Here is a 26368-nt window from a genome sequence, read left to right on the forward strand (position 1 = left end):
CAAAGGTGACACATATGTGTTTTACCAACCTGCAAATCTACAAAGTGGACTTCCATGAATATAATAGCTACTCAAACAAAACAAATGAGACATGGGTTAATGGATATTAAGTACACATATCATAAGTATTTGTGATTTTTTTTTGGTGCGAAGTAAACACAATGCTGTCAGAGCTGTGGAAGTGTAGTGGATATGCTCTTGATATGTTGAAGCCACAGCATTCATCAGGGTTAAGACTCTCTTCAACAGACGACTGGTTCTGGGTGCAGGAAGGGGCACTTTTACAGTTTTATTATGTAAGCAGTACATATTAACCTGACCACTTTATCCCCAGCACAAAGATGTCCTCGTCCTCAACGCATTTCAACTTGCACGTGTCAGTGTTTATGAATAGATTAAATGAAACGGGACAAATTTAATCTTGACAAACTATGTATCATTATAAAAGCCTCAAGCATCGCTGTTTTTCAATGGAAAGCTTATAAAGACTGTATTTGCTACATTTGTGTAAGCAGTACACATACAAACATGAACAATGGAAACGCTGTGCATACCAGATCCGTCGTAATAACAAGTCATAAACACATCCACAGCTGTAAATCCTGGTTTAGTTAGGAAGGTAAGGGTCCACTGAACGACATCTCATGAAGCACGTTTAGTCCAACGAAGCAATCACGTTGTGATATGGATCATAATTCCTTTGTTTACGTTTCAGTTCTTCAGCGACAGAACTGTTTGCATCCGTTATGCAATAACTCACGGTCGGAAACTGCGTCTTGGTAGTAAAAACACGGCATGGTTTTGCAGCGTACAGTATCACAAACAGAATGAGGCGATCCACCAGAAAAAAGAATGAATAAAAGATAGGCGAAAGATAGTTTATTTGAATTTGGCGCTATCTCCTGAGAGCTTGTGACGCGCTCTGACGCACCTGTCAGCTGATGGAGGCGGAGCTTACAGCGATCGCCTTTGTTTCTTTTATTTTTAAACAGTTTTTATATATGTGAGAATGTGTTTTATGTTGAATGTGAATGTATCTGCATGATTACCATCTGTTTGAGTGCAAATCAGCCCAAATCAGCTCACTATCACTGAATGATCACGGCTATCAAAGTGAACGCGTCTATATGAATAGAGAGAGTGGATTATTTACTCTGGCACATTGTATAAGTGGCCATCAACACTTATTTGCATTGTAATTCATAGTAAATGATGCATTTCTAGCAATCTCAGGATGTTTTGTAATTGGCAAACAAAGTTAAATCCTGTTTTTTGTTGTTGTTTTTTTCTTATTAATCTTAATTTTCTTATTCAAACTATTCTTATTGTATTTTTCTAGTGCTCAAATAAATCACTTATATGATGTCTAAGTTTCTGTCTAGTGTTTTATAACTGAAAAACACATGCAGTGGTATGTTTACTGACTAAATAGTTTGTAGAAGCCTTCAATACGATTGGGAAATATATTTTCTTATATTTCATGAAATCTTATTCAGATTTGAAATAGAAACTCATGAGACATGTGGCTTTCAACCCTTTACTTTTCTAGATTGCTCCAGGACTCATTTCATGTATTTTAATATCAAATAAAAAAAGAATATTTAAGTGTGGTAAAAAAAAATTCAAGGCACTTCAGTAATAACTTATTTTTTTAACCTATTTTTGAGCATTATCAAATCTGGTTAATAAAAAGTAAAGCCCAAAGGGTCTTCTTTCAAAAAAGACCCCGAAATTATGTTTGTAACACACTGAAGTAGGAAACTATTACAATTAAAAGTCAGGTAGAGCACTTTTTTTTCGTGGAAACTTTACGTTCAGATTCGTCGATCAGAATGAATTAATTGCGATGGAAGCAAAAAGTGTCCATGTAAACGTACCTACTTTTAGGTTGATGCAGGTAGCAAGAACAGACTGGGCACATGATTGTCTTAGGGTTCCTGTGTGTCTGTATTTGCACTCTGATCACATATGCAATTGTTTTCTGTTTTTAAACATTTAAATATAACAAAAATTTATTTTACATGCTTTTCTAAAGCCTTATAATATTACATATCATATTTCAAATTATTTAACAAACGATTGCATATTTTATCATCATCAAACAATATTGTGTAGCCTTAGTAAATAGCATAAACCATAAGCAATAAGTACAGCTCCCATTCTCCGTGTCTTCTGAGCATTCACTTAGCATCTAGAAGATCAATATTTTAATGCAATTTATTCATCCATTTAAACAATGTATAACTACACCTTTAAGTTTGAAATTGTGAAAGTAAGAGATTTTACCAGAAAAACGTAATACTTCAAACACAAAGATTAACATGGCTGAGAGACAAATGGACTGATATGTATTAAAAAGGACATCCCCATTGTGCAGGAAAGGAAAATAAAAATAGAAAAAAATAATAAAGGAAAAAAATTGAGATGACAAAATGCAACGGGACACAGAATGTTCCATTTCTAGGTCCGGGCTGTTGTCAAAAAATTGTCATGAACTTGCATAAAAGGTGGTAAACAGAAACAATTGTTTTGAGCATAAAGACAGACACATTTTTTCTCTCTGTGACCAATTTGCTTTTAACCTTCTGTGATGTCATGGAATTTTATTTAAAAAAAAAAGTAATAAGCCAGATGCCACAACTCAGATGATATTCAAATGAATCTTGTGAGGAAGCATTTCTCATGTGGTGATACGCAGAGTGACAATGTATGTGTTACAGGAACAGTGAATATAAAGATAATCTGAGAGTGAAGAAAAACATAAAAAACGTTGCACCACAGGCTGGTGACAATCAATCATAAAACAATGTTTAACAAGATGACATTACAATTATGGAAATTAAGATGTCATATAGATCCAGAGAGCCAGATGATTGTTGTTGTGATCACATCTTTTAGGTAGTGCCAAGATGTTTAACAGGCAGCCCGATAGACTTGAATTAGTCATTGCATTATATTTACCCACTAAAGTGAGATTTAAGTACTGTTTTTGGTAACGTAGCCGCTAAATATGGTATATTTTATGTGAGAGATTCTCTACCACATCCAACCACTCTGTCTAGACATATTGAGGGAAAAGCCCAGCCCCTGCAGTAAAAAAAAGAAATAAATAAAATAAAATAAAATAGTTCCATCGATGCTGAAATAGCAGAGTATCTTGGCAGCCGACTTGCAGACAAACCAGATTCAGACAACATGCTTCAGTGGTGGAAGTTCAACAAAGAGCGCTTTTCTGTCCTCTCAAAATGTGTATGTGCTATTTTGAGCATTCTAGTGCGCTATCAGAGAGGACATTCAGTGTGTGTGTGCGGATCTCGGAAAAAAGACAGACAGTCAGCAATATACTTTTCATTCATAGTAATATGGAGTAGGCAAAGCAAAGCCCAGTGATCAAATTCATTCGTTTAAGTAGTCTACGTTTTATATATATATATATATATATATATATATATATATATATATATATATATATATATATATATATATATATATACAGTATTGTTCAAAATAATAGCAGTACAATGTGACTAACCAGAATAATCAAGGTTTTTCGTATATTTTTTTATTGCTACGTGGCAAACAAGTTACCAGTAGGTTCAGTAGATTCTCAGAAAACAAATGAGACCCAGCATTCATGATATGCACGCTCTTAAGGCTGTGCAATCGGGCAATTAGTTGAATTAGTTGAAAGGGGTGTGTTCAAAAAAATAGCAGTGTGGCATTCAATCACTGAGGTCATCAATTTTGTGAAGAAACAGGTGTGAATCAGGTGGCCCCTATTTAAGGATGAAGCCAACACTTGTTGAACATGCATTTGAAAGCTGAGGAAAATGGGTCGTTCAAGACATTGTTCAGAAGAACAGCGTACTTTGATTAAAAAGTTGATTAGAGAGGGGAAAACCTATAAAGAGGTGCAAAAAATCATAGGCTGTTCAGCTAAAATGATCTCCAATGCCTTAAAATGGAGAGCAAAACCAGAGAGACGTGGAAGAAAACGGAAGACAACCATCAAAATGGATAGAAGAATAACCAGAATGGCAAAGGCTCAGCCAATGATCACCTCCAGGATGACCAAAGACAGTCTGGAGTTACCTGTAAGTACTGTGACAGTTAGAAGACGTCTGTGTGAAGCTAATCTATTTTCAAGAATCCCCCGCAAAGTCCCTCTGTTAAAAAAAAGGCATGTGCAGAAGAGGTTACAATTTGCCAAAGAACACATCAACTGGCCTAAAGAGAAATGGAGGAACATTTTGTGGACTGATGAGAGTAAAATTGTTCTTTTTGGGTCCAAGGGCCACAGGCAGTTTGTGAGACGACCCCCAAACTCTGAATTCAAGCCACAGTACACAGTGAAGACAGTGAAGCATGGAGGTGCAAGCATCATGATATGGGCATGTTTCTCCTACTATGGTGTTGGGCCTATTTATCGCATACCAGGGATCATGGATCAGTTTGCATATGTTAAAATACTTGAAGAGGTCATGTTGCCCTATGCTGAAGAGGACATGCCCTTGAAATGGTTGTTTCAACAAGACAATGACCCAAAACACACTAGTAAACGGGCAAAGTCTTGGTTCCAAACCAACAAAATTAATGTTATGGAGTGGCCAGCCCAATCTCCAGACCTTAAACCAATTGAGAACTTGTGGGGTGATATCAAAAATGCTGTTTCTGAAGCAAAACCAAGAAATGTGAATGAATTGTGGAATGTTGTTAAAGAATCATGGAGTGGAATAACAGCTGAGAGGTGCCACAAGTTGGTTGACTCCATGCCACACAGATGTCAAGCAGTTTTAAAAAACTGTGGTCATACAACTAAATATTAGTTTAGTGATTCACAGGATTGCTAAATCCCAGAAAAAAAAATGTTTGTACAAAATAGTTTTGAGTTTGTACAGTCAAAGGAAGACACTGCTATTTTTTTGAACACACCCCTTTCAACTAATTGCCCAATTGCACAGCCTTAAGAGCGTGCATATCATGAATGCTGGGTCTTGTTTGTTTTCTGACAATCTACTGAACCTACTGGTAACTTGTTTGCCACGTAGCAATAAAAAATATACTAAAAACCTTGATTATTCTGGTTAGTCACATTGTACTGCTATTATTTTGAACAAGACTGTATATATAGATTATTCGAGATTGAGAGAGAGAGGAATTTAAATTTTTATTAATGTACTAATGGATAAGCTTAATCTTATCACATTTATAGAGCTATCCAAAGTAGGTTATTTTTCCATATGTGATTTAGAATGACTTTTAGTACGAAAGTCATTGGTCAATCATGATTTGTTCATGAAAATGTTCGTATGCAGATTCCAAGCACAAATTCATGCATGGATGAGACCCACTGTTTCCATCTAAAAATGCTGCCAATGGTTTGGCTTACCATTTCTCATCAAACCGTGCATCCAGCTATGCTGCTGTGAGTTTGACCGACTCCCTTGTTTTCATCCCATACAAATATTTGTCACTCCTCCAAGTATAGAAATTTTAGCCCTTTGATGTATAAACAATAGTAGAAATTTGTGCATCATTTCTTCAAGTGCTTCTCAAAAATACTCCAAAACTAGTCCAATCGCGTTAGCAGGAGGGCAGCGTGCTGTAAGCTGGTGTCGAATCACAAGACAGGAACCGCTGGCCCAATCAGAACCTGTTACGTATTTCTGAAGGAGAGGCTTCATAGACCAAGGAAGACATCTGGCCATTTTAATGACAGTGTAAACAGCGGTATAGAGATAGGTGAATTGTGTGAAAAATACTGTGTTTTTTACACGCGAAACATGAACACATATTGCACACTGTAAACACAATCAAAGCTTAAAAAAAGTGCGTAAAACGGGACCTTTGATACACCTTAAGAGCTGGATAAATAAACTTAAATGCATAAATCCAACTTATAAACAGTGGCAAGCAGTAATGAATGGGTGGATATCATTCTTACCTGTTTCATGTAGGCATAACACATTGTCTCAGCAACACGTTTTCCTTCATCATAACAGGCCCGAGGGCCAATAGGGTTTACATGACCCCAGTACTCCTCATTCTGGGGATGCACCTCTGGGTCTAATTGAAGACACAAACACACAAATATGAAACACAACCCCCTTTGGATCTATGAATCACATGGACTTGTAAAACAAGAGGGTGAACTAAAACATAATATAAAACTAAAATATAACATCCAGACACCCATTTCATTGACATAAAAAAAAAAAATAATAATAATAATGTTTTGCTCTTAACTCATGGAAAAGCTTCCAGTTCACTGAATTTTTGATAAGATTGAACAGGTCACTCAAGAACCTTCTACGACCAAACTCTGAACTAAGCTTCAGTAGATTTGGATGTATATTTTCAGATGGTTGCCCTGCTAGAAAGTCCAATGATCATCATGCTTTAGTCTATGCAACAAAGGCATCATAATATTTGCCAAAACTAACATAAAGAAGCAATGATGTCATTCATATAGGGATGGGCATTTTTGTCAAATTCTAATTTCTATAATCGATTGGTCTCAATGTCTAGGAAAAAGAGGACGTATGGACATCCTATCTAAAATGAACCACTTTATAAAGCTGAAGAGTGATAACACCAGTAAATTAAAGCCCGTTCTATGACATATCTTATGTGATTAATGATATATTAGATACACAACATAAAATAAGATTACAACTTCTATCTGCACAAAAGGATGCAAATGCAAGTGAAATTCCACTAAGTGAAGCACTGTACGCTGAATCTCGCATACACTTTTCCATTGAGAGCATGCTAAAAAATTCTGGGTTTTTTTCGCACTAAATTGAGGCTCTGATCAAACATTTTATTCTGTTGATGAGTTTGTGCTTTTTATTCAATGACCTTCAATGCCTCAAATATATATATATATATATATATATAGCTATGATGACTTTCACCTTGATATTTTAGCGCGGATGTATGCCTAGCTGAATTGCACTGTAGGGGGCGAGAACGAGTCTTCGAACCTGTGTGTATGCCTACTGTGAAATTACAACATCAAACGTGACGTAATAACATGGATGCAGCTGAACCCGCCGGGTTTTCTTCAGGGAATTTTTTTTAATTTTTTTTTTACTTCCCAATGGAAACCTTGACAAGACGCATGCCTGTTTCACACATACTCCATCTGCAGTGCGTATGCAGTCCGTGTGTGTTTCGCATATGGTGCTGAAGCAGCACGGACTCATACTCATTGTGCTTTCACACAGGACGCGTTTGGAGTTCGCTACTCGGTACGTGAACGATCGCTGCACTGCTGCAGACGCACCGCTCCTGGAACGCACGGACGGGCCGCAACCACAATCGCGTGAACGCTGGAATCCGTTAACATGGGTGAGTAAAAAAATATGCAATGCATACGGAGTATGTGTGAAACAAGCGTAAGGTTGTTTGCACCTTGTGCAATGTGGAATTAGTTTACAGCTTTCTCAAGCACTTTGTGATGCATTTTGGAAACATGAGATGAGCCCCTGGTCTAATGCACCACCTGTCTTGAGAAACCCATTCTAAAAGACTTACTTTTAGTAATAATTTTATTGGGCACACATTAGCACACATATTCTGAATGCCTTTGGCAGAATTCAAATGAGCCATTTTAATCTAGATTAATTCCAAGACTACAGTGAGATTAATCTAGATTACAAAAATGAATCTATACCCACCACTAATATATATATATATATATATATATATATATATATATATATATATATATATATATATATATATATATATATATATATATATATAGGTACAATACATTTGAAACTTATGAATAGCTGTCTCTAGGAACTTGTCTTGTCTTGAAAATGTTCTTGTAGCCATCAACTTTCTACTGTAACAAAGCAATTTATTCTCAGTTTTTGCGAGAGTTCTTTTGACTTGGGCATATTCTTAATGATACATTTTAGCACATGCATGGGCACTTTTTGTTTTAACAATTTCGTTTTGACACGTACCTCCATAAACTTCTGAAGTTGAGGCAAGGAGTAAACGAGCTCCAACTCGCTTGGCCAATCCTGTGAATAGAGAGACATGAGCAAATCAGTTGTTCAATTGTATCTAAGCAGATAAAGTTTGACTCATCAATCATTATGTGACCCCCATTGGGTTTTAGAAAAAAACAAGTCAGACATCAATCAAAAAGGTTCTGCAAGGAAAAAGCAGAGATATCACGATCAGGATATCAGTCAAAGAAAAAAAGTCACTTTATTACAAAAGGACATGATGTAAAAATGATCTGCACACTGATGCATTGAAATTTAATTTAAGCTTATATTTCCCCTGACAGAAACACATCTGTGTAGAAGGCAAGGCAAGTTTATTTATACAGCACATTTCGTACACAATGGTAATTCAAAGTGCTTTACATAAAAGAAAGTAAAATAATCATGAAGAAAAATAATAACAAAAATAAAACAAGCAATTTTAAAACTTTTAAAATGATTAAAACATTTAAAAACAGTTACAAAACGATTAAAAAAAAAATGCACAATGCACATATCATAGCAGTTGCAGTTCGGAAGCGGCACTAAAAGGTTAATGCTCATTATGTTTGAAAATAACATATCCTCTATACTAAACCTAATGACACTGAAAATATGACAGGAAAAATATACTTTGCAATGGCCCCTAAAACCTGCTTGTCTTGAACCAAAACGTTTAAGTTACAAATACGCATAGGAACATGCTAGAAGTAATACATTTAGATAAACTGGTTTAATCCAAGTCTTCTGAAAAGGCACAACCACTTTAAATGATTTGATTAATGGATTCTCAAATTTGTTAGCTTGATTCACAAGAACCCTTGAGGCCTTGAGTTCTTGTGCATCAATCAATACAGTTACCATATCTAATGTGCTCTATGTATGTGCACTGATCAATGCTCGTATGTGGATAGAGGCCCAAATTAAATCCGCTTCTCATATAAAGTGATTGTGTCTCTTCAGAAGACTTAGATTTAAAAGCTCTATTTCACGTGGATTATGTATCCTAAACTTTCTGATATGTCATAGTTTTAGGGGAGCAGACTTTCAACGAAGGGATGGAAATCTCTCAGGTTCCATTAAAAATATCTTAATTTTATGTTTCGTACTTTAAAAAAAAAAGTCCAAGCACATGAACAGAGAATTTAAATGTTTCTATGATACGTACCTAGCATGTTGAGAGTACCAATAGTATTAGTTTTCAGTGTCTTGATAGGGTTATACATGTAGTTGGGTGGCGATGCAGGTGAGGCCAAATGATATATCTGGTCAACTGAGAAAAGAGGGGTACAAAAAAACAGACATTTTTAGAGGAGAAACTATTAATTGAGCCATGTTCCATTTAGCACAAATCCTACTGCCAAAGGATAGACTGCACAGATAAAAATCAAAAACACACATTAGTATTTATGCCAATATAAACATCATCCAACTGCACAATGATTACAGATACTGAATTAGGCCTGAAGCAAATCCAAAACAAAAGCCTAAATACATGGTAACCATCTGCCCATTCATATGCCCAATCAAATGAGCAGTCTTGTTAATGCAAATTATTGTTTTGCGGCGTATTATGGCGTAAGACAGTTAATGCACAATCTTATTCATTCCATGAATTTATAATTAGGCACCAAAGTTGCTCAAATGTTGTCCTCTTCCAAGAGAAACTCCAGTGCACTCAAAATGCTACTGGCGTTCATCCACCGGACCAATGCCATAGAAGGCTTACTGTATGCTGTAAACTGCATGAAAATACATCATTCTTTTGCGCGCACACGTGAACACACATACATAGCAGAAAGGTCATGTTCAACAATATCTTCCATTCCCATCACCATTTTTCAGTGCTCTATCCATATCGAGTCTGATGCGAAGAAAGATGAATATGACGAGCGGGGCGGGGCCGAGAGCCGTGGGAACGGGACGGGGCGAGGCCGGTGGAGTGATTGGAAATGAGCGACACCTGCTCGACCCACCGGTCTCGAGTCCCACGGAGGAGATGGAAGGATATAAAACAGGAGTGAAGACAGTGACGGACAAGAGAGGACCAGGCCTGGATTTTGGTTTTGTTTGTACGAGGCAGTCGGCCGCGAGGGGTTGCCGTGCTGTTTTGTGTTTATTTTGATTATTAAAGTCTTATTTGATTGTCCACCGGTTCCCGCCTCCTCCCTCCTGATGAATATGAAATTAACGCATTTGCATATTTTATTATGCTCTAAAGCACAGCTTATCCTTTAAACTTTAAATGAAAAGCTATTAATATAATCATTAATATAATCATGAATAATGAGCAATTTTCTTGTAAAATAAATTTAATTTTACAATGAAACTTAAACCTCTTGTGTTGTTAAATTTATTTAACTTAGTTTTTTTAGATACACAAAATTTTATAATAAGTTTCTTAAGATAAATTCTAAGAAGCTCATAAAAGAGTTCAGCTCTTAAAGGGTTAGTTCACCCAAAAATCAAAATTATATCATTAATAACTCACCCTCATGTTGTTCCAAACCCGTAAGACCTCAGTTTATCTTCGCAACACAGTTTAAGATATTTTAGATTTAGCCCAAGAGGTTTCTGTCCCTCCACTGAAACTGTGTGTACAGAATACTGTCCATGTCAAGTAAGGTAATAAAAACATCATCAAAGTAGTCCATGTGACATCAGTGGTTCAGTTAGAATTTGTTGAAGCATCAAAAATATATTTTGGTCCAAAAATAACAAAAATTACGACTTTATTCAGCATTGTCTTCTCTTCTGGGTCTGTTGTGAGCATGTTCACAACACTGCAGTGTAGTGATGTCCGGTTTGCGGACGAATCATTCGATTTAACTGGTTCTTCTTAGTGAACCGGTTGAACCAGTTCACCAAATCTAACTGAATCGTTTGAAACGGTTTGCGTCTACAATAAGCATTAATCCACAAATTACTTAAAAAAATAAATAAAAAATAAACCAATATCCCGGAGTAATTCATGTACTCAAACAGAACACTGACTGAACTGCTGTGAAGAGAGAACTGAAGATGAACACCGAGCCGAGCCAGATAACGAACGAAAGATTGCCTCGTTCTTGAGTCAAGAACCGGTTGCATCTGTTTTCAGATTACCAGTACACTGAACCCAGAACCGTTTCTTTTGGTGATTGATTCTGAACTGATTCTGTGCTAATGTTATGAGCCCAGGTAAAACGAAGGCTTGAATGATGGGCAATCATCGCCAATGACGTCATTACGTAAAGCGCAAAAGAACCGGTGAAATGGTTTTTTCAACTGGTTTATTGAATTGAACTGTCCGAAAGAACCGGTTCGCAGAAAAGAACTGAACTTCCCATAACTACTAAAGTGATTTATGTCAGCAGCGTCAATGCGGAGTCATGAACGTGGATGGACAACAGACCCAGAAGAGAAGACAATGCTGAATAAAGTCGTAGTTTTTGGACCAAAATGTATTTTTGATGCTTCAATAAATTCTAACTGACCCTCTGATGTCACATGGACTACTTTGATGATGTTTTTATTATCTTTCTGGACATGGACAGTATACCATACAAACATTTTCAATGGAGGGACAGAAACCTCTAGGACTAAATCTAAAATATCTCAAACTGTGTTGCGTAGATAAACTGAGGTCTTACGGGTTTGGAACAACATGAGGGTGAGTTATTAATGATATAATTTTCATTTATGGATGAACTAACCCTTTAACATGTTAAGAAAATATTTGAGAACTTCTTTTCATTAAGAAGAAAATTACAGGCTTTGGATTAATTAGATTGAACGGCAGTTCTTGCTGAAAACCATCCCAATAAATTCATCAAACCTCTTATCTCTGGGGACTTAAAAAAAAGTTGAGGTTTATTGGGGTTTACAGGTGCATTTCAATAAATTAGAATGTTGTGGGCAAAGTTCATTTATTTCAGTAATTCAACTCAAATTGTGAAACTTGTGTATTAAATAAATTAAATGCACTCAGACTGAAGTAGTTTAAGTCTTTGGTTTAAGTGATGATTTTGGCTCACATTGGGTTGCAAATGATTTGTCGCAAATGGTATCACCAGGGTTTCTGCACGTAAGAAGCACACAATTTGTGTTAGCTACACTTTCAACATATCTCCATTAGATTTAATTCATTTTACTACTACTAGAACATGGAAATTACTTTTAATGTACCTTCTGATCATACTGCAAAAGTCCTGTTTTGTCTTGTTTTCCAATGTCTGTCTAAATAACTTTTTCAGTTGGTCGCAACAGCACATGATTTGCTTTTTGGTTTATGTTTTATTTTTTTGCTACAACATGGGATTAATCAATGCATGCTGATGAATGGGTTTTCAGTCATCAAAGTTTATAGTTATATGGTAAAAAATGTAAGATTAACATCAACCTGTTCTTTTTGAGTATTATTTCTGAACTGAAAATTGTACAGGAGTACCTCATTTGCTATGTTATAAGCTTGGCTTCAGAGTTTGGACGCTATCACTTGCAAATTTACAATCTTGGCATCACATTTTACAAGAAAAGATAATTGTCTGTTGTGCTCACATCTATATACCCAGGACTTTCAAAACAGGCAGTGCTCACAGAGGCAGTAGAATCTAAATAATTTTCCTCTTTGTCTTTTTTTGAAAGCCTTTACACTTCTCATAATGATACCAGTCTGACTGGTAAAAACACTGGGAGGACTGGGAGGATACACACACTGCCAACACACATTTCAGTTCTAACAACTTGTAAAAGTGCATGTAGCATTGGATGAGCCCTTTAAAGGGAATGGGAAATGAGACATTGATTGGTTTACTGCACATTAAGCCCAAAGCACCACCATAACTCATTAAGTTTGTGGAATTCACTAAGTTTAACCAAGCAATCTCAAAGTTTTAGTACAGAAAGTTATTAAGCTAAATGGGTCCAAGTAAGCTGTGCTTAAAATAATGAGTAATTTTTAACATTTTAGAGTGGTCAATTAGGTGGGGTCCATCTGCAACGTAAATCTGACGGGAGAAGCACATGGAAAGGTGAGTCAGCTCATGTTTAAATTAAAATATTTTGGTTACCTGGACTTTCATTGAAGGAACAGAAGTCTCTAAGGTTTCCTCAAAAGTTAGAAAAGTTTGAAAGACAAAGACTAATCTTGCGGTTTTGGAATGACACAAGGGAGAGTAAATTTTCAGCTTTGGGTGAAACATCCCTTCAAGCTTGTGTTTTCACAAACATTTTTACAATTATTTTAATTGAAGTTATACATTGTTGAACCTCGGTCAAAAATGTTTTTATACATTTAGAACATTGTAATATTGTGAAACTTTTTTTTTTTTCTTGATAGAGTTTCTTTTATATAGTTGCACTTGAACTGCACATTTTTGGTGCTTTTTGCACTTCAAAAAGCATTAATCCTATGTTAAAAAAAAAACACACAAAAACAGTATTTAGAATTTTGTGGTGCTTGAATGACATTGTTTGGTACCCTGTACTACTTGATGATAAAAAAACATGTTTTACAACAGTTTGGTTGTTGCTTTTTGTCTTTACTTAATGTTTTTAGTTTAGCGTACTTGATAATTTTAAGACAATTGGTTTCCTAATATTTTTCAAGTAATGTAAACACTAATAAGAAGTTAACACAACTAATTATTTTAAGTGAACAGTACTTAAGTATACTTTATTAACAAGTCTTCTGTGCAAACTGTTTTAAGTTATGCAAACTTAAAATTAACACACAACAAATTTTAAGGCAATCGGTTTCCTAACTTTTTCTAAGTAAAGTCAACTTATTTCATTTAACAATGAAGGTACAACACTTTAGGATCAGCGTGCAGACCGTTTTTCCTGTTGTTAAACTAGCAAAAATGGATTTGGACACACCCTTAGCACACTTGCACCGTGCACTTAAGACCACGTGCTAAGATCTTTAAAATATGGCCCAGATAATTTAATACGACAGAAGAAAGTCAATACAGTTTTGGGTGTCAGACAAAAGAGAGTTTAGCATACTGGTTTTAGGTATCAGACAAAACTCTGCTGGCTAGCTCCGGATCCCAGACAAAACAGATACCTTCTGATGGGATCTAGAAAAGAGACTGGATCAAATATTCTTGGAACAAAGATTTGATTTAACATTTTTGGCGTAGTCAACAGGATGTTAGCACAATCTAACACAAGGATGCTGTAACACTTATGTGTTTCTCCAAAACATTGCTATAAATGTGTGTCTAAAATTAAATAACGTTTTGCCAAGTGAGCAATCATGTGAATACACGCACCTTCAATATAAAGAGGCTCCACCACATCATGGTTGATCAGTTCAAAGTTCTCATGGCCGATCCAGTGCTCAACATTGCGCTTGCGTCCAGTGAAGAAATTATCCACCACTGTCACTTCATGACCATCCATCATCAGCTTATCAGTGAGGTGCGAACCCACGAATCCTGCCCCACCCGTGATCTATCAGAGTGTATATAATTTCACGTCAACATTTCTGAAATATACAGTTGAAACCAGATATTTACATACACTATAGAAAAAAACTTTACTGTCATACATTAAATCAGAGTAAACTTTTTTTTAGGGATGCACCGATCATGATTTTTCATGGCCGATTCCGATACCGAATTCTGATTTTTTCTTTTTCTTTAAACAACAAACAAGAAAGAAGGAAAGTGTGCATAAGCAAGATATTTGGTATTTAATAGGCCAAACTTGCTTTTGGCTATTGAAAACAATAACTGTAACCATTGGAAATTAACAGCAGTAATTGCACAGTAAGTAGCCTACATTCAATACAAACATAGATGGTACAGACATCAGCATTTAGCTTTTGTTTTCAATTTGGGTTGAAACTACATTGAACTGGCCTTAAATTAAAAGATTAACTGTAACCATGTGAAATTAAAGGCAACAGCTGCATAGTTGTTCACACAATCAACACACATTCAATAAGATGTTTCTTAATCAGCATTCAGTATTTTAGTTTTTAAATTTGGTTTTAAATTAAAAAAAGGTCTTTACCAGTGAGACTAAATAAAAGTATGCTATATAAATAAATGTTCCAAAATGTTAAAATCAAATAATGTTTGTGCGAATAAAACAAAGATGCAAAGTGTTTCATTCATCCAATAAATTAAAAAAAAAAATTAGGGTAATGATTCACATCTATATTTTTTTACTTGAGCCAATTAAAAATAAATAAATTATTGTCTCAACTAAAAAAATAGATGTAAATCATTACCCTAAAATGTTTTAATTGGATGAATGAAACACTTTTTGTCAGTGTGCTACAGCAGGTGAATTTTAAATTAAATCAAGTCTATGTAATTTTAAGGTTAAAAATAAAATAATCATCCTAATGCAGAACTGACTAAGTTCTAATAATGAAAAATAAAAAAACATTTCAGTTTTTTCACAGTTTAGTCCGTTTCGTTTCTCATCCAACACGTGAGAAGTTGAGCTGAACATCTCTTCATGGTCTACCCGTGTTCAGGGCGCGGACCGGTACAGTATAGAGTCTGGGAACATGACGTCAGCAACGCAATGCATTCTGGGACTTTAGGACACGGACGCTGCTGTATGTATTGTATTGGATTGATAATAGACTGTTTTGTTTGCTCTCTACAGCTAAAAAAATAAGTTACAATGGTAAAACCTTGTTATGTAATTAACTGCCATACTCGTACTCATGACCGGCATGGAAAAATAATTTGAATGGAGTGCGATTTTTCAGCTTTCCCGCTGGAAAACCGCACCTTGATCTCAGGTCTCCGAGTTAACAAAGAGTCGTCACATAGCTTGGTTAGCAGCAGTAAGAAGGAAAAGAAGGAATGTTCCTTTGGTCTGATATATACACACGTATGTATGTGCATTTATATATATATATATATAAATATACAGAAATGTACGTTATATAAACAACTTTTTTTTGGATGTGATTAATCGATTTGACAGACTTACATTAAATGTTACCTATGCATGAACCACATCTCCATTATCAGTGTTATGCATATTGCATACCACCTGTTACAGTAATAAACGGCAAAATTTATCAATTCTGTATCTCTTTATTTGTGCATCATAACACAATGAGGTTAATTTGTACAGTTTACAATAACGCATATTAAAAAGTAAAGGAGCCGTGTAACTCGCTCGTTGACGTGGAAAATGTGTAGGTTCTGCACCCATCCATTTGTAAATTGCAGGTGAGACTCGAGAGATTTATCATTTTTAAACTGATCAGAGGTGTACGCTCTGACACTACAAACAAGGTAAGAAAACACATTGGGGAAGGTTACGAGCGGCAGCTCTTTAAGATCATCCGACCACTCTTTGTGTTCGTGCAGATTGAGTTCATTGATTGTCTTGATTTTTTTCTAAATACCACATCTTTGCTTCCTTGTTGAGTTTTTCTTTATATGTAATCTTACACTTGATCTGTATGTCATGTCACTTTCACTTTCACTTTTACTGATAAGCGTGTCCTCAAAAATGGCCGCGACTACCCAGAATGCAATGCACAGTGACATAGTTTCCCAAGCTCTATACGCTTGCGCAGCTTCAGTGCACAGGAAAGGCTCTTATTTGTGCGCCAGTACACCAATGGCTGATCGCTTCCTGTTATCTGTGCCTCAGACATGAAGCTCTGAATTTCCAGTACTGATCGGCTGCCTGTGTCCTGCGCACAGATTTCGAAATACTTCCACACAAATGACATAGCGAACGATTACAATGTAGTCTGTGCACGCGAGCGCACTTCCGGAACAATCGGCCGGAAACAGCGTATTTTAAGCAAAAATCCCGTATTTTAAGCAAAAACCGGCCGGTTCCGATTTATGGCCGGTCAACCGGTGCATCCCTACTTTTTTTTTTTTTTTTGCATTTGTTAAATGTCAGAATCGCTCAAATACATTTTTATGTATTTGTTTTATCACTTTCATCAAAGTCAGAAGTATACAGTACATACATTTCCTTAGTATTTGGTAGAATTTCCCCAAAACTGTTTCACTTGGGCCAAACGTTTTGGCTTCCACTAGCTTTCTACAGTAGTTTGCTGGAATATTGGCCCACTCCTCTTGACAAAATTGACATCTTGACAGCCTTCTTGCTTGCACTCGCCTTTTCAGTGCCGCCCACAAATTTAATACAGGGTTGAGATCAGGGCCACTTGTGATTGCCACTCCAGTACCTTGACTTTGTTGTCCTTAAGCCACTTTGCAACTAATTTGGAGATATGCTTGGGGTCATTGTCCATTTGGAAGTTTTAACTTCCTGGCTGATGTCTCCAGATTTTGCTTCGATATATCCACATACTTTTCTTTTCTCATGATGCCATCTGTTTTGTGAAGTGCACCAGTCCCTTTTGCAGCAAAGCAGCCCTACAACATTATACTACCATCCCCATACTTCACAGTTGGGATGGTGTTCGGAGACTTCAAAGCTTCGCCCTTTTTCATCCAAATAGAAAGTTTATCATTGTGGCTGAATAGTTACATTTTTTTTTTTTGTTCTTCTCTGGGACTCAGAATCCGTCTTCTTTCTGAGCAGTATGATGGTTATACATTCCCATGTTTTTAATTCTAGCATATTATTGTCTGAACGGATGAATGTGGGACCTTCAGGCATCTGGAAATTGCACCTAAGAATGAGCCACACTTGTGGAGGTCCACAATTTTTTTCCTGATGTCTTGGTTAATTTCCCATGATGTCAAAGAAAGAGGCTCTGTGTTTTAGTAATGCATCCACAAATGTGCCACCAATTAACTCAAATAGAATAATTTAACCTATCAGAAGCTTCTTAAGTTCAGAATGCAATCATCAGGAGTTTTATTTTTGTTTAAAGACACAATAAACTTAGTGTATGTATACTTCTGACTTTGATAGATGCAAATTCTCCCTTGATCAATTCTGACATTTAACAAATGCGAAAAATATGGTAATATTTATTGATCTTAAACAGAAAAAGTTTACTCTGATTTAATTATGACAGTAAAGAAAAAAAATTTTTTTGTTTTTTTTTCTGAAGTGTATGTAAATATCTTGTTTCAACTGTATATAGTCATAAATGACATTTTGTTCACTTAATTTGAGATACATTTTAAGTAAGCAGCGGTCACACAGGACTGAATCACAACATGCGGTTTAATAAGCACAGTGAGTAATCAGAGTAATAGAGCAGTCTTTCTACTCCCTGCTGTTTCTGGTTTCCTCAATGCTTCTATCTACAATTCAGTCTCAATTTTCTGGGTTCAATGCTGCCTACCGAAAAACTTCCTACTACCTACTATAGTTATTTCATTGTTACGCATAGCCAAATTACTTGTGCTTTAATCTGACATGGTAATCATATAAAAACAGTAGATTTTATTCAATAACATTTCAGTTGGGAAAAAATGCCACTGATCTGCTAAAGAGTGGAAAATGAACAAACAAATGGCGATAAACTATGAAGATCAACTATAATTTAGTAAGGAGCGCGGGATTCCATTTATATTTGACAGACAGATGTACATGTATTATTGAAGCAGTAGTTTCTAAACACTAAAGAAGATTGAAAAGAAGTTCTCACCAAAATCCTCTTTCGGTCCTTCTCAGATAAGAATTTCACAGGTGGATACTTCTGGGTAAAACTGTAAAATAAAAAATAAAATAAATAAGCATGATTCAAGACTAAATTATCTTCTATACCTCAACAGCACACTACACAGTATAGACACATGAGTGCAAGGAAATCAATGCTGATGGAAAAAAATATAATATATAATAATATATATAATTTAATACTGTTCAGTTTCTTGCACAGTCCTATCGTTCAATGTACGTATCGATGTATCGTCATGAGCCGCACGGTTTAATTTGGATTTGTGTGTGCATGTTTTACTCTCATAGATTCTGTTACCATTGCCATCCATTGTACAACTGAGAGACTGCACCAAAAACATTATTTGTGTTCTACTAAAGAAACTAAGTCACCTACATTTTGGATGCCCTGGGGGTAAGCAGATAAACATAAATTTTCATTTTTGGGTGAACTATCCCTTTAAGAACAAAATTACATCAATTCATCCCTCACAAAAATCTGTACCACTGCCCTTCCGAAGAGCTCCATTTATTAGCATAAGTTTTCATTTCCAATTTTCTGTAAACCTGACTTCATGTCTTCAGCCTTTGCAGCTGATTTCTTTAATTGTGTGATTTGTGTCCTGCATGTAGAGATGCATTATATGTTTTAGTGCTATATGTTATGTTAGATCAAGCTCAAGTGAAGAGAAACTACCCAAGTCCTATCCAAAAGTACACCCTCTAGCTCAAGTCATCAGGAATTAACCCCAAAGCACTACTTTAGGGAAGCAGTGAATTGACCATTTTTTTGAGCAGTGCCAGAATGAACAGCATAAACATGGAAGGCAAAAAAAAAAAAAAAAGGGCAATCAAGTTGTCACTGCAAAACGGGACAATCCTTAATCCTTCCTCTCACATGTGTTTTCCCACAGAAGCAGTAAGTAAAAAAACTATTATTTTAGGAGCACAGCCATGCTGATAATGCTGATGATAAATTAAAAAGTGACCACATATTTTGTTGTTGACGTTGTCATTTTGGCAAAACTGATTTAGTTTTAGTAGAAAATATACTGCATACTGCAGCCATGAGATTTGAGCCCGTTTTATAAATTTTATAACACAGATCATTTAAACTGAGATGATTAGTCCGGCCAAATAAAGCAGCATCATGTAATCTCTTTACAGGTCTGGCTGAGATGTGGTAAAGTGAACGGCCACATTCTTCAGAGATTTCACATCTCATTAAAAAAATTAAAAATAAAAGCAAACAAATAATGGAGGAAAGATTGTGGAGCACATCATGCTTCAGCTCGTCTTTCCATCCATTCACCCCTGCTTAAGCTTCTCAAGGATGTCTGTTTTAAGACACATGCCACTTGACGAAGCAAACTCTCTGTGTAATTTCAGGTTGAGAAATATCCTATCCATATGATTACTTTCATACCGGGGCTTTTTCCTCACTACTGCAAAAAGTATTTGTCAAGTTTGGCCTCATTCAAAAATATATTTTTTAATCTGTTAAAGACCATGGTATGATATGAAGCACAGTCAGACATGAAGCTAGGATAGTGTAGACATTTGTGGGTGTAAAATAAACACATACCTAAGCTCAAGTTCCCGTATCTTCTCCCTGAGAGGTGCCACTGCCTGTAATCAACAGAGTTAGATATGACGGCAAGGACAGGACAGGATGGGCAAAGAAAATAAACATGAGACAAAGAAACAAACAAAGAGAACAGGAAATAAGCAGTCACAAATAAATTTATAAAGAGGTGGAATATACCCATTAGCAAGGTGAGACTGGGACAGATAGAGACTCCTAAAGAAAGCTTAACAGAGACAATGGCAGAAATCTCTAAAGCCCCTTTCACACTGCCATTCCAGCAAATACACGGTTAAAGTGTTCCTGCAATTGTTCCCGGGTCGCTAGATTTTGCACTTTCACACTGCCAGTGATGACCCGGTATATGTGCGTGCTTTCACACACAACCCTTGAAGATCCTGTAACGACACGTGACATCAGCGCGTGACGTGTAATGTACGAGTCGACAACGCTTGGCACGTTATACTTTCACTGAAGCAAGCAAACGATCTCTGCGTCAGCGCGGAAAGTGAGGAACTAACTGATCTCTGCTTCATTACAGTTTGCACATATGTTTTCGTCACGAACGTTGATCTTCCTTCAAAACAGCCGGTAAAAGAGTCGCACGATAACGCGCGTCATCACTTTGATACAGCATTAGATCTGGCTTTTGTTCACACAGCGCTCGTCCCGGGTCGAACCCGGCAATGTTACAAGGTCCCCGACCCGAGTTCAATTCGATAATCAATACCGGGACGTGTTTGCTTTCACACAGGCGACCCGGCAATGTTCCGGAAATATTGCGGGTATCTCTCTCACGTCTCTTCGTTGAGTATTCACGGAGTTACACTTCATTTTAATGATGTGTTTGTACATGACGATCAGCGCAGACAGGCTGCAGACAGCAGGATTTGTTGTACTGCTCTGGTATTGTGGTAAAAATGAATTGTAGCCATTGGTTCTTATGATCTTCACAAACTTCAAACAAACTTGCCTTTACAATTAAAAACACACGGTCTCCTTGACATGATGCTCCCACACCAAACAGAGCGTCTGTGTGGGGGGGTGGGGCAGGTCAGAGGTCAGTTTCTCCCAAGACGGTAGGCGGAGATTATTATGCAAAGTGTTCCTAGTGACGTACATAGAGATGGGCAAAAGATTTGAAATCTATAACGACTCGTTTCAGCGATTCAGAGTCGACTCCTTTCTTTAGAAGCCAATAACTTTATAAATCGTGTACTTCTTGGTTTAATTATTTGCACATTGTTTACACTGATGGACAGCTACATCATACACTGTAATACAGGTAATTTATGATTTCCCATCTGTGTGGCTCTTTAATGAAATATCAAACGTCAGGCAGAGGAATAAATGTTAACGTTTCTAAAAGCTATCACAGATGCTGACAAATAAGCCTCAGTAGGTGTTGACACACTTTGATCCATAATGTCAAGCAGATAGTGTAAATGTGGTTTCTAATGAGCTTTTGGAAGGTGATAAGCAGACATTTGGGATCTATAATGAGAAGACAGAGATCACAGTTCTACAGATATTTAATGTGAATGTATGTGTACAAACACCAGCATGAGTTTAATTAAATGGGTTTCAACCAGTTTCAAACAAGACGGTGGTTTAAAGTACACTTTCTCAAACATGTTGCAAATTAGGTAGAAGTACAAATACAGCCATCTACATTGGGTGGTTTTCAGAGCGTTGCTATGGGTGTTCTGGGTGGTTTCTTATACTGGACCACATCTGACATCCTGGCATCTAGGTATGGTCTGCTTCTTTCCTACAATTTATACCAATGCAATATGTTCACCTGTGTCACATGGTAATGACTTGAGACTGTTTTACAGCCAAAGAACACAAAGATGCTCAACTTTACTAAAAGCTTGGATCAGCGCAAACCCTCTTTTGGTGTTAAAAACTATACTGTCAGAATTTACTAAAACATGCAGTAAAAAAGTAGTTATGAAAATGTTTGGACACACTCATTTTTGTGACTGACCTTTATGCATGTGCATTTGGAAGAGTTCTCCCTTTCTGATGCAAAATCTATGGGAGGAGACTAAATGAACAAGGTTTTTTTTTTTTTTTTTTTTTAGCTATTTACTGGTATTTGTACCATAATTTATAATCATAAAAAAAAAAAAAAAAAAAGCTGATTTAGTTGAGCTGCTCTTGGGAGATTGCATTGGTCAATATGGAAATGATCCAGTTGTATTTATGTTCTTTACTTTTGCTTTAATTGTGCTCTCATATTAACTTGCCCTCTTTTTTCAAATCTGGCCAGAAAATAAGGCAGGACTTTACACTAAATTAAATAAATTGAAAAAGTAAACAACAAAAAAAATTCAAAGCTAGAAAGGCATGTGAACAGCTTGTGCTAACAAACCTCATCTATCCTCTGCTCAGTCTTCATTTCTCTGTGTTCCTGTATAGACCTGGGGAAAACACACACACACACACACACACACACACACACACCAACAACAACAGATGGCTTTAACACAGCCACACAGATACACAAGTACACAAAGATTCACACTTGCACAGCAGAGCTTACTGAAGCACACAATACTCTTCCTCAGTTTAGTCTGGACACATGATGAAGATGATCACAGTCAACAGTACCGCATGACAGCAGCTGATCTATCCCAAAGCTTGGTTTGCACGGCCTAGTGATTAGGTCTAATCTCTTTCTGGTTAATGCATTGTGCAGTGGTCATTCATGCAGGGTTTGAGCTACATGGGCTTCAATCAGAATCAAAGAACAGAACAGTTCAACCAATAATCACCCAGAACTTGTAAATGTGATTAATCTGAGTGAAATGGGATTTTCAAAAATAAGGAAATTGATTTTATTCATCTGGAAATGACTTAACTGTGAAAAGTGGGCATTGCATTAAATATTTGCACATTTTACCATATGTAAACCTATGTAAACAAACTTTGTCATAACACTCTTTTTTTGTGTGTGTGATTTAAAAAAAAAAAAACCTTTGATTGATATCATAATTTATTTATAAAAAATTCCTGTAGGTATTGCTATAATTTTGCTACCTTGAAATATTTTGGCCAAGATCATTGTGTAGTGCTATTATTTATATTAAAATATTATAAAAAGGTTTTGATAAGCAGCCCATCTTAACAGAATATCCACAGATAACTACTATTTTTATTCATTTTTAATTTTAATGTAGAGTAAGCTGCAAAATTGTTTGAAACATCTTTTCTACAAAAATAAATTATAATTACCTCATATTTGCGAATGTTCCCCAGACAGCTAAAAGAAGAAAGAGAAGACATCAAAATCAAACCTAATATAATTACCATTACAACATCATTAATTAAAAAATACATAGTCAAACTGTTGGACCATGAAGCAGGTGTTAATAAGTCTGTTTAGCTGAAAAGGGAAGATATATGTTCTCAGTTCAGAAACAGTTCATGTCCAATATGCATAGCAGAAAGAATAGGAGAGAGAACATGTTTGTTTCTGAAAATAATTAGAAAATTGCTATTTAAAAAACAGTATTAAGCTGCAGAATGGAGAAGGAAGATGGGAAAACAGAAAACACAACAACGGCTTCTGAGCCGTTTAGTTAAATTTTTCTCTCATGGAGTTAAAAGCATCAAAATCCCCACAAATACATGCTGCGATTGAACATTAAATGCATCAAAATGAACAAATATGAAAACAATGAAGCTCACAGAACATTAATATAAATATAAGCTCACAGAACATTACACAAATACACATATATCTTATGATAGTTATAATTTAAATGCACAAAAATATGCTTAGCAGTTTGCATATGTACCCTGCAGTGATAATATATATGAATGTGCATTTTCATTTCTTGAGTGTTATTTTTGCTGTGTTAATATAAGCAGTTTGATCGGTTATTTTAAAAATAAACTCTAAAAACGCCATGCAGAAACTCTTTCTAAAGTGAAAAACATGGACAAGTCTCAATTACTTCACATGCTCTCACAGTTTGAAGCATCTGTCATAGGAAGACTACACATACTGGTGGGAATAATTAAGAGAAGCATCTTCTCCCAAGGATCGCCATCTCATTAATAATTATGAGACACTGACAATTTAGTGATGTACTCTAATCTGACATGATGAAGATTTTAAATGCTGAAGACGAAAAAAAAAAGGCACAAAAAAGGTTAAAATTATTTAGTTTTCTTCTACAATTTAATTTACCAGTTGCTAAGTTTAGAGTTTCATGACCCTTTAACAATGTTTAGACATTTAAAATGCCAGTAAAATGTAACTGAAAGCAGTCACTGGCTAAGTTTACATGCACCAAGATAATCAGTTTGTAATCAGATTGACGGCTTAATCGGATTGAAAAACATTCATATAAACACCTTAATCAATCCGATTGAGCTCGATTCAAATGAAGGGGGTAGTTTATTCCTCTTCCAATATGTGCATGTAAACACTCGATCAGATTGAACCACGAAACTGAAAGGACTGCGCATGTGCAAGGAGGATGTAGAAATAATGTAATGATATATGACGCACGGAAGGAGCGGCTCTTCCTTTTGAATAAAGTGTTGTATAAATGCGTGTCCCGTCATTATAAAACCCCCCTCTGCTCGGCAACTGTGAAGTGGAGCAGGACAACCTTGTTTTGGATACTCATCCACAGGCAACCCATTTGGGTGCGGGGAGGGGCTTTTTTTCTCACAAACAGTGACCACTATATTTTATATGTCACTTTGATTATTTGAGCAGTGTGTGCATGTAAAAAAAATCTATTCCGATTTGAAGCTTATGACATATAAACGCGCACATCAACCCAACAATCAGATTCATCAATCGTAATTAATTCAATCGTAATTAAGTTTGCATGTAAACGCAGCCACTTTTTGGATTCTGGACTGTGATTTTGCTGATACTACAGTACTTTAAGTCCAGATTGCTTTAAGTAACAGAATACAAGTTAAATGGTAACACTTTACAATAAGGTTCATTAGTTAACTACTTTTTTTCTCACACAGAACAACCTACTTGACAGCAACCAATCTGGCTTCAGAAGTGGACATTCATCCGAGACTGCCTTGCTCTCAGTTGTTGAAGCCCTAATACTGGCAAGAGCTGAATCCAAATCATCAATACTTATCTTGCTTGATCTGTCCGCCGCTTTTGACATGGTTAACCACCAGATCCTCTGTCAACCCTATTGGCAAAGGGCATCTCAGGAACCGCACTCCATTGATTAGAGTCTTACCTATCAGATAGGTCCTTCAAAGTATCTTGGAGAGGTGATGAAGTGAAGTGAAAGTGACATTCAGCCAAGTATGGTGACCCATACTCAGAATTCGTGCTCTGCATTTAACCCATCCGAAATGCACACACACAGAGCAATGAACACACACACACACAAACTGTGAGCACACACCCGGAGCAGTGCGGCGCTCGGGGAGCAGTTGGGGTCCGATGCCTTGCTCAAGGGCACGTAAGTCTTGTTATTGAAGGTGGTATCCATCCGGCCCGAGACTAGAACTCACAACCTTCGATTGGGAGTCCAACCCTCTAACCATTAGGCCACGACTTCCCCAAAGGTGATGTGTCCAAGTCACAACATCTGACTACTGGGGTGCCTCAGGGCTCAGTTTTCGGACCAATTCTCTTCTCTGTCTATATTGCATCATTAGGTTCTGTCATTCAGAAACATGGCTTTTCATACCACTGTTATGCTGATGACACTCAACTCTACCTCTCATTTCATTCTGATGATCCGATGATAGCTACTCATATCTCAGTTTGTATAACAGACATTTCTAACTGGATGAAGGACCATCACCTTCAACTCAACTTTGCCGAGACAGAAATGCGCGTGTTTTTAGCAAACCCTTCGTTTGATCACAATTTTACCATCCAGTTAGGCACATAACTCCTTAACACCATAACTCTTTCAAAAACAGCCATAAATCTTTGAGTTAAAATTGATAATCAGCTGACTTTCTCACACCACATTGCTAAAACTATCTGGTCACACAGATTTGCTTTAATCAACATCAAGAAGATCAGGCCCTTACTTTCTGAACATGCTGCACAACTCCCTGTTAAAGCTCTTGTTCTGTCCAGGCTGGACTATTGCAATATTCTCTTGGAAGGTCTTCCAGCCAGTTCTATCAAACCTTTACAATTCATCCAGAATGCGGCAGCAAGATGAATTTTTAATAAGGTAAGGTAAGGTAAGGTAAGGTA

General features: G+C 36.4%; 1 protein-coding gene across 1 annotated transcript in view; it reads right to left on the reverse strand.

Moving 5' to 3' along the window:
- LOC128019430 (UDP-glucuronic acid decarboxylase 1-like) overlaps positions 1–26368 on the reverse strand; it is a 58747-nt gene that overhangs the window by 18452 nt on the left and 13927 nt on the right. The window contains exons 2-9 of the mRNA XM_052605415.1: positions 23392–23419; positions 22529–22577; positions 20152–20195; positions 18556–18616; positions 14264–14444; positions 9175–9279; positions 7980–8039; positions 5945–6066 (exon numbers count right to left, since the gene is read on the reverse strand). Coding sequence (XP_052461375.1) covers positions 5945–6066; positions 7980–8039; positions 9175–9279; positions 14264–14444; positions 18556–18616; positions 20152–20195; positions 22529–22577; positions 23392–23419 — 650 coding nt within the window. The remainder of the gene's footprint in view (positions 1–5944; positions 6067–7979; positions 8040–9174; positions 9280–14263; positions 14445–18555; positions 18617–20151; positions 20196–22528; positions 22578–23391; positions 23420–26368) is intronic.

This window comes from Carassius gibelio, chromosome A9 (genome assembly GCF_023724105.1).
Source record: "Carassius gibelio isolate Cgi1373 ecotype wild population from Czech Republic chromosome A9, carGib1.2-hapl.c, whole genome shotgun sequence".
Lineage (NCBI taxonomy): Eukaryota > Metazoa > Chordata > Actinopteri > Cypriniformes > Cyprinidae > Carassius > Carassius gibelio.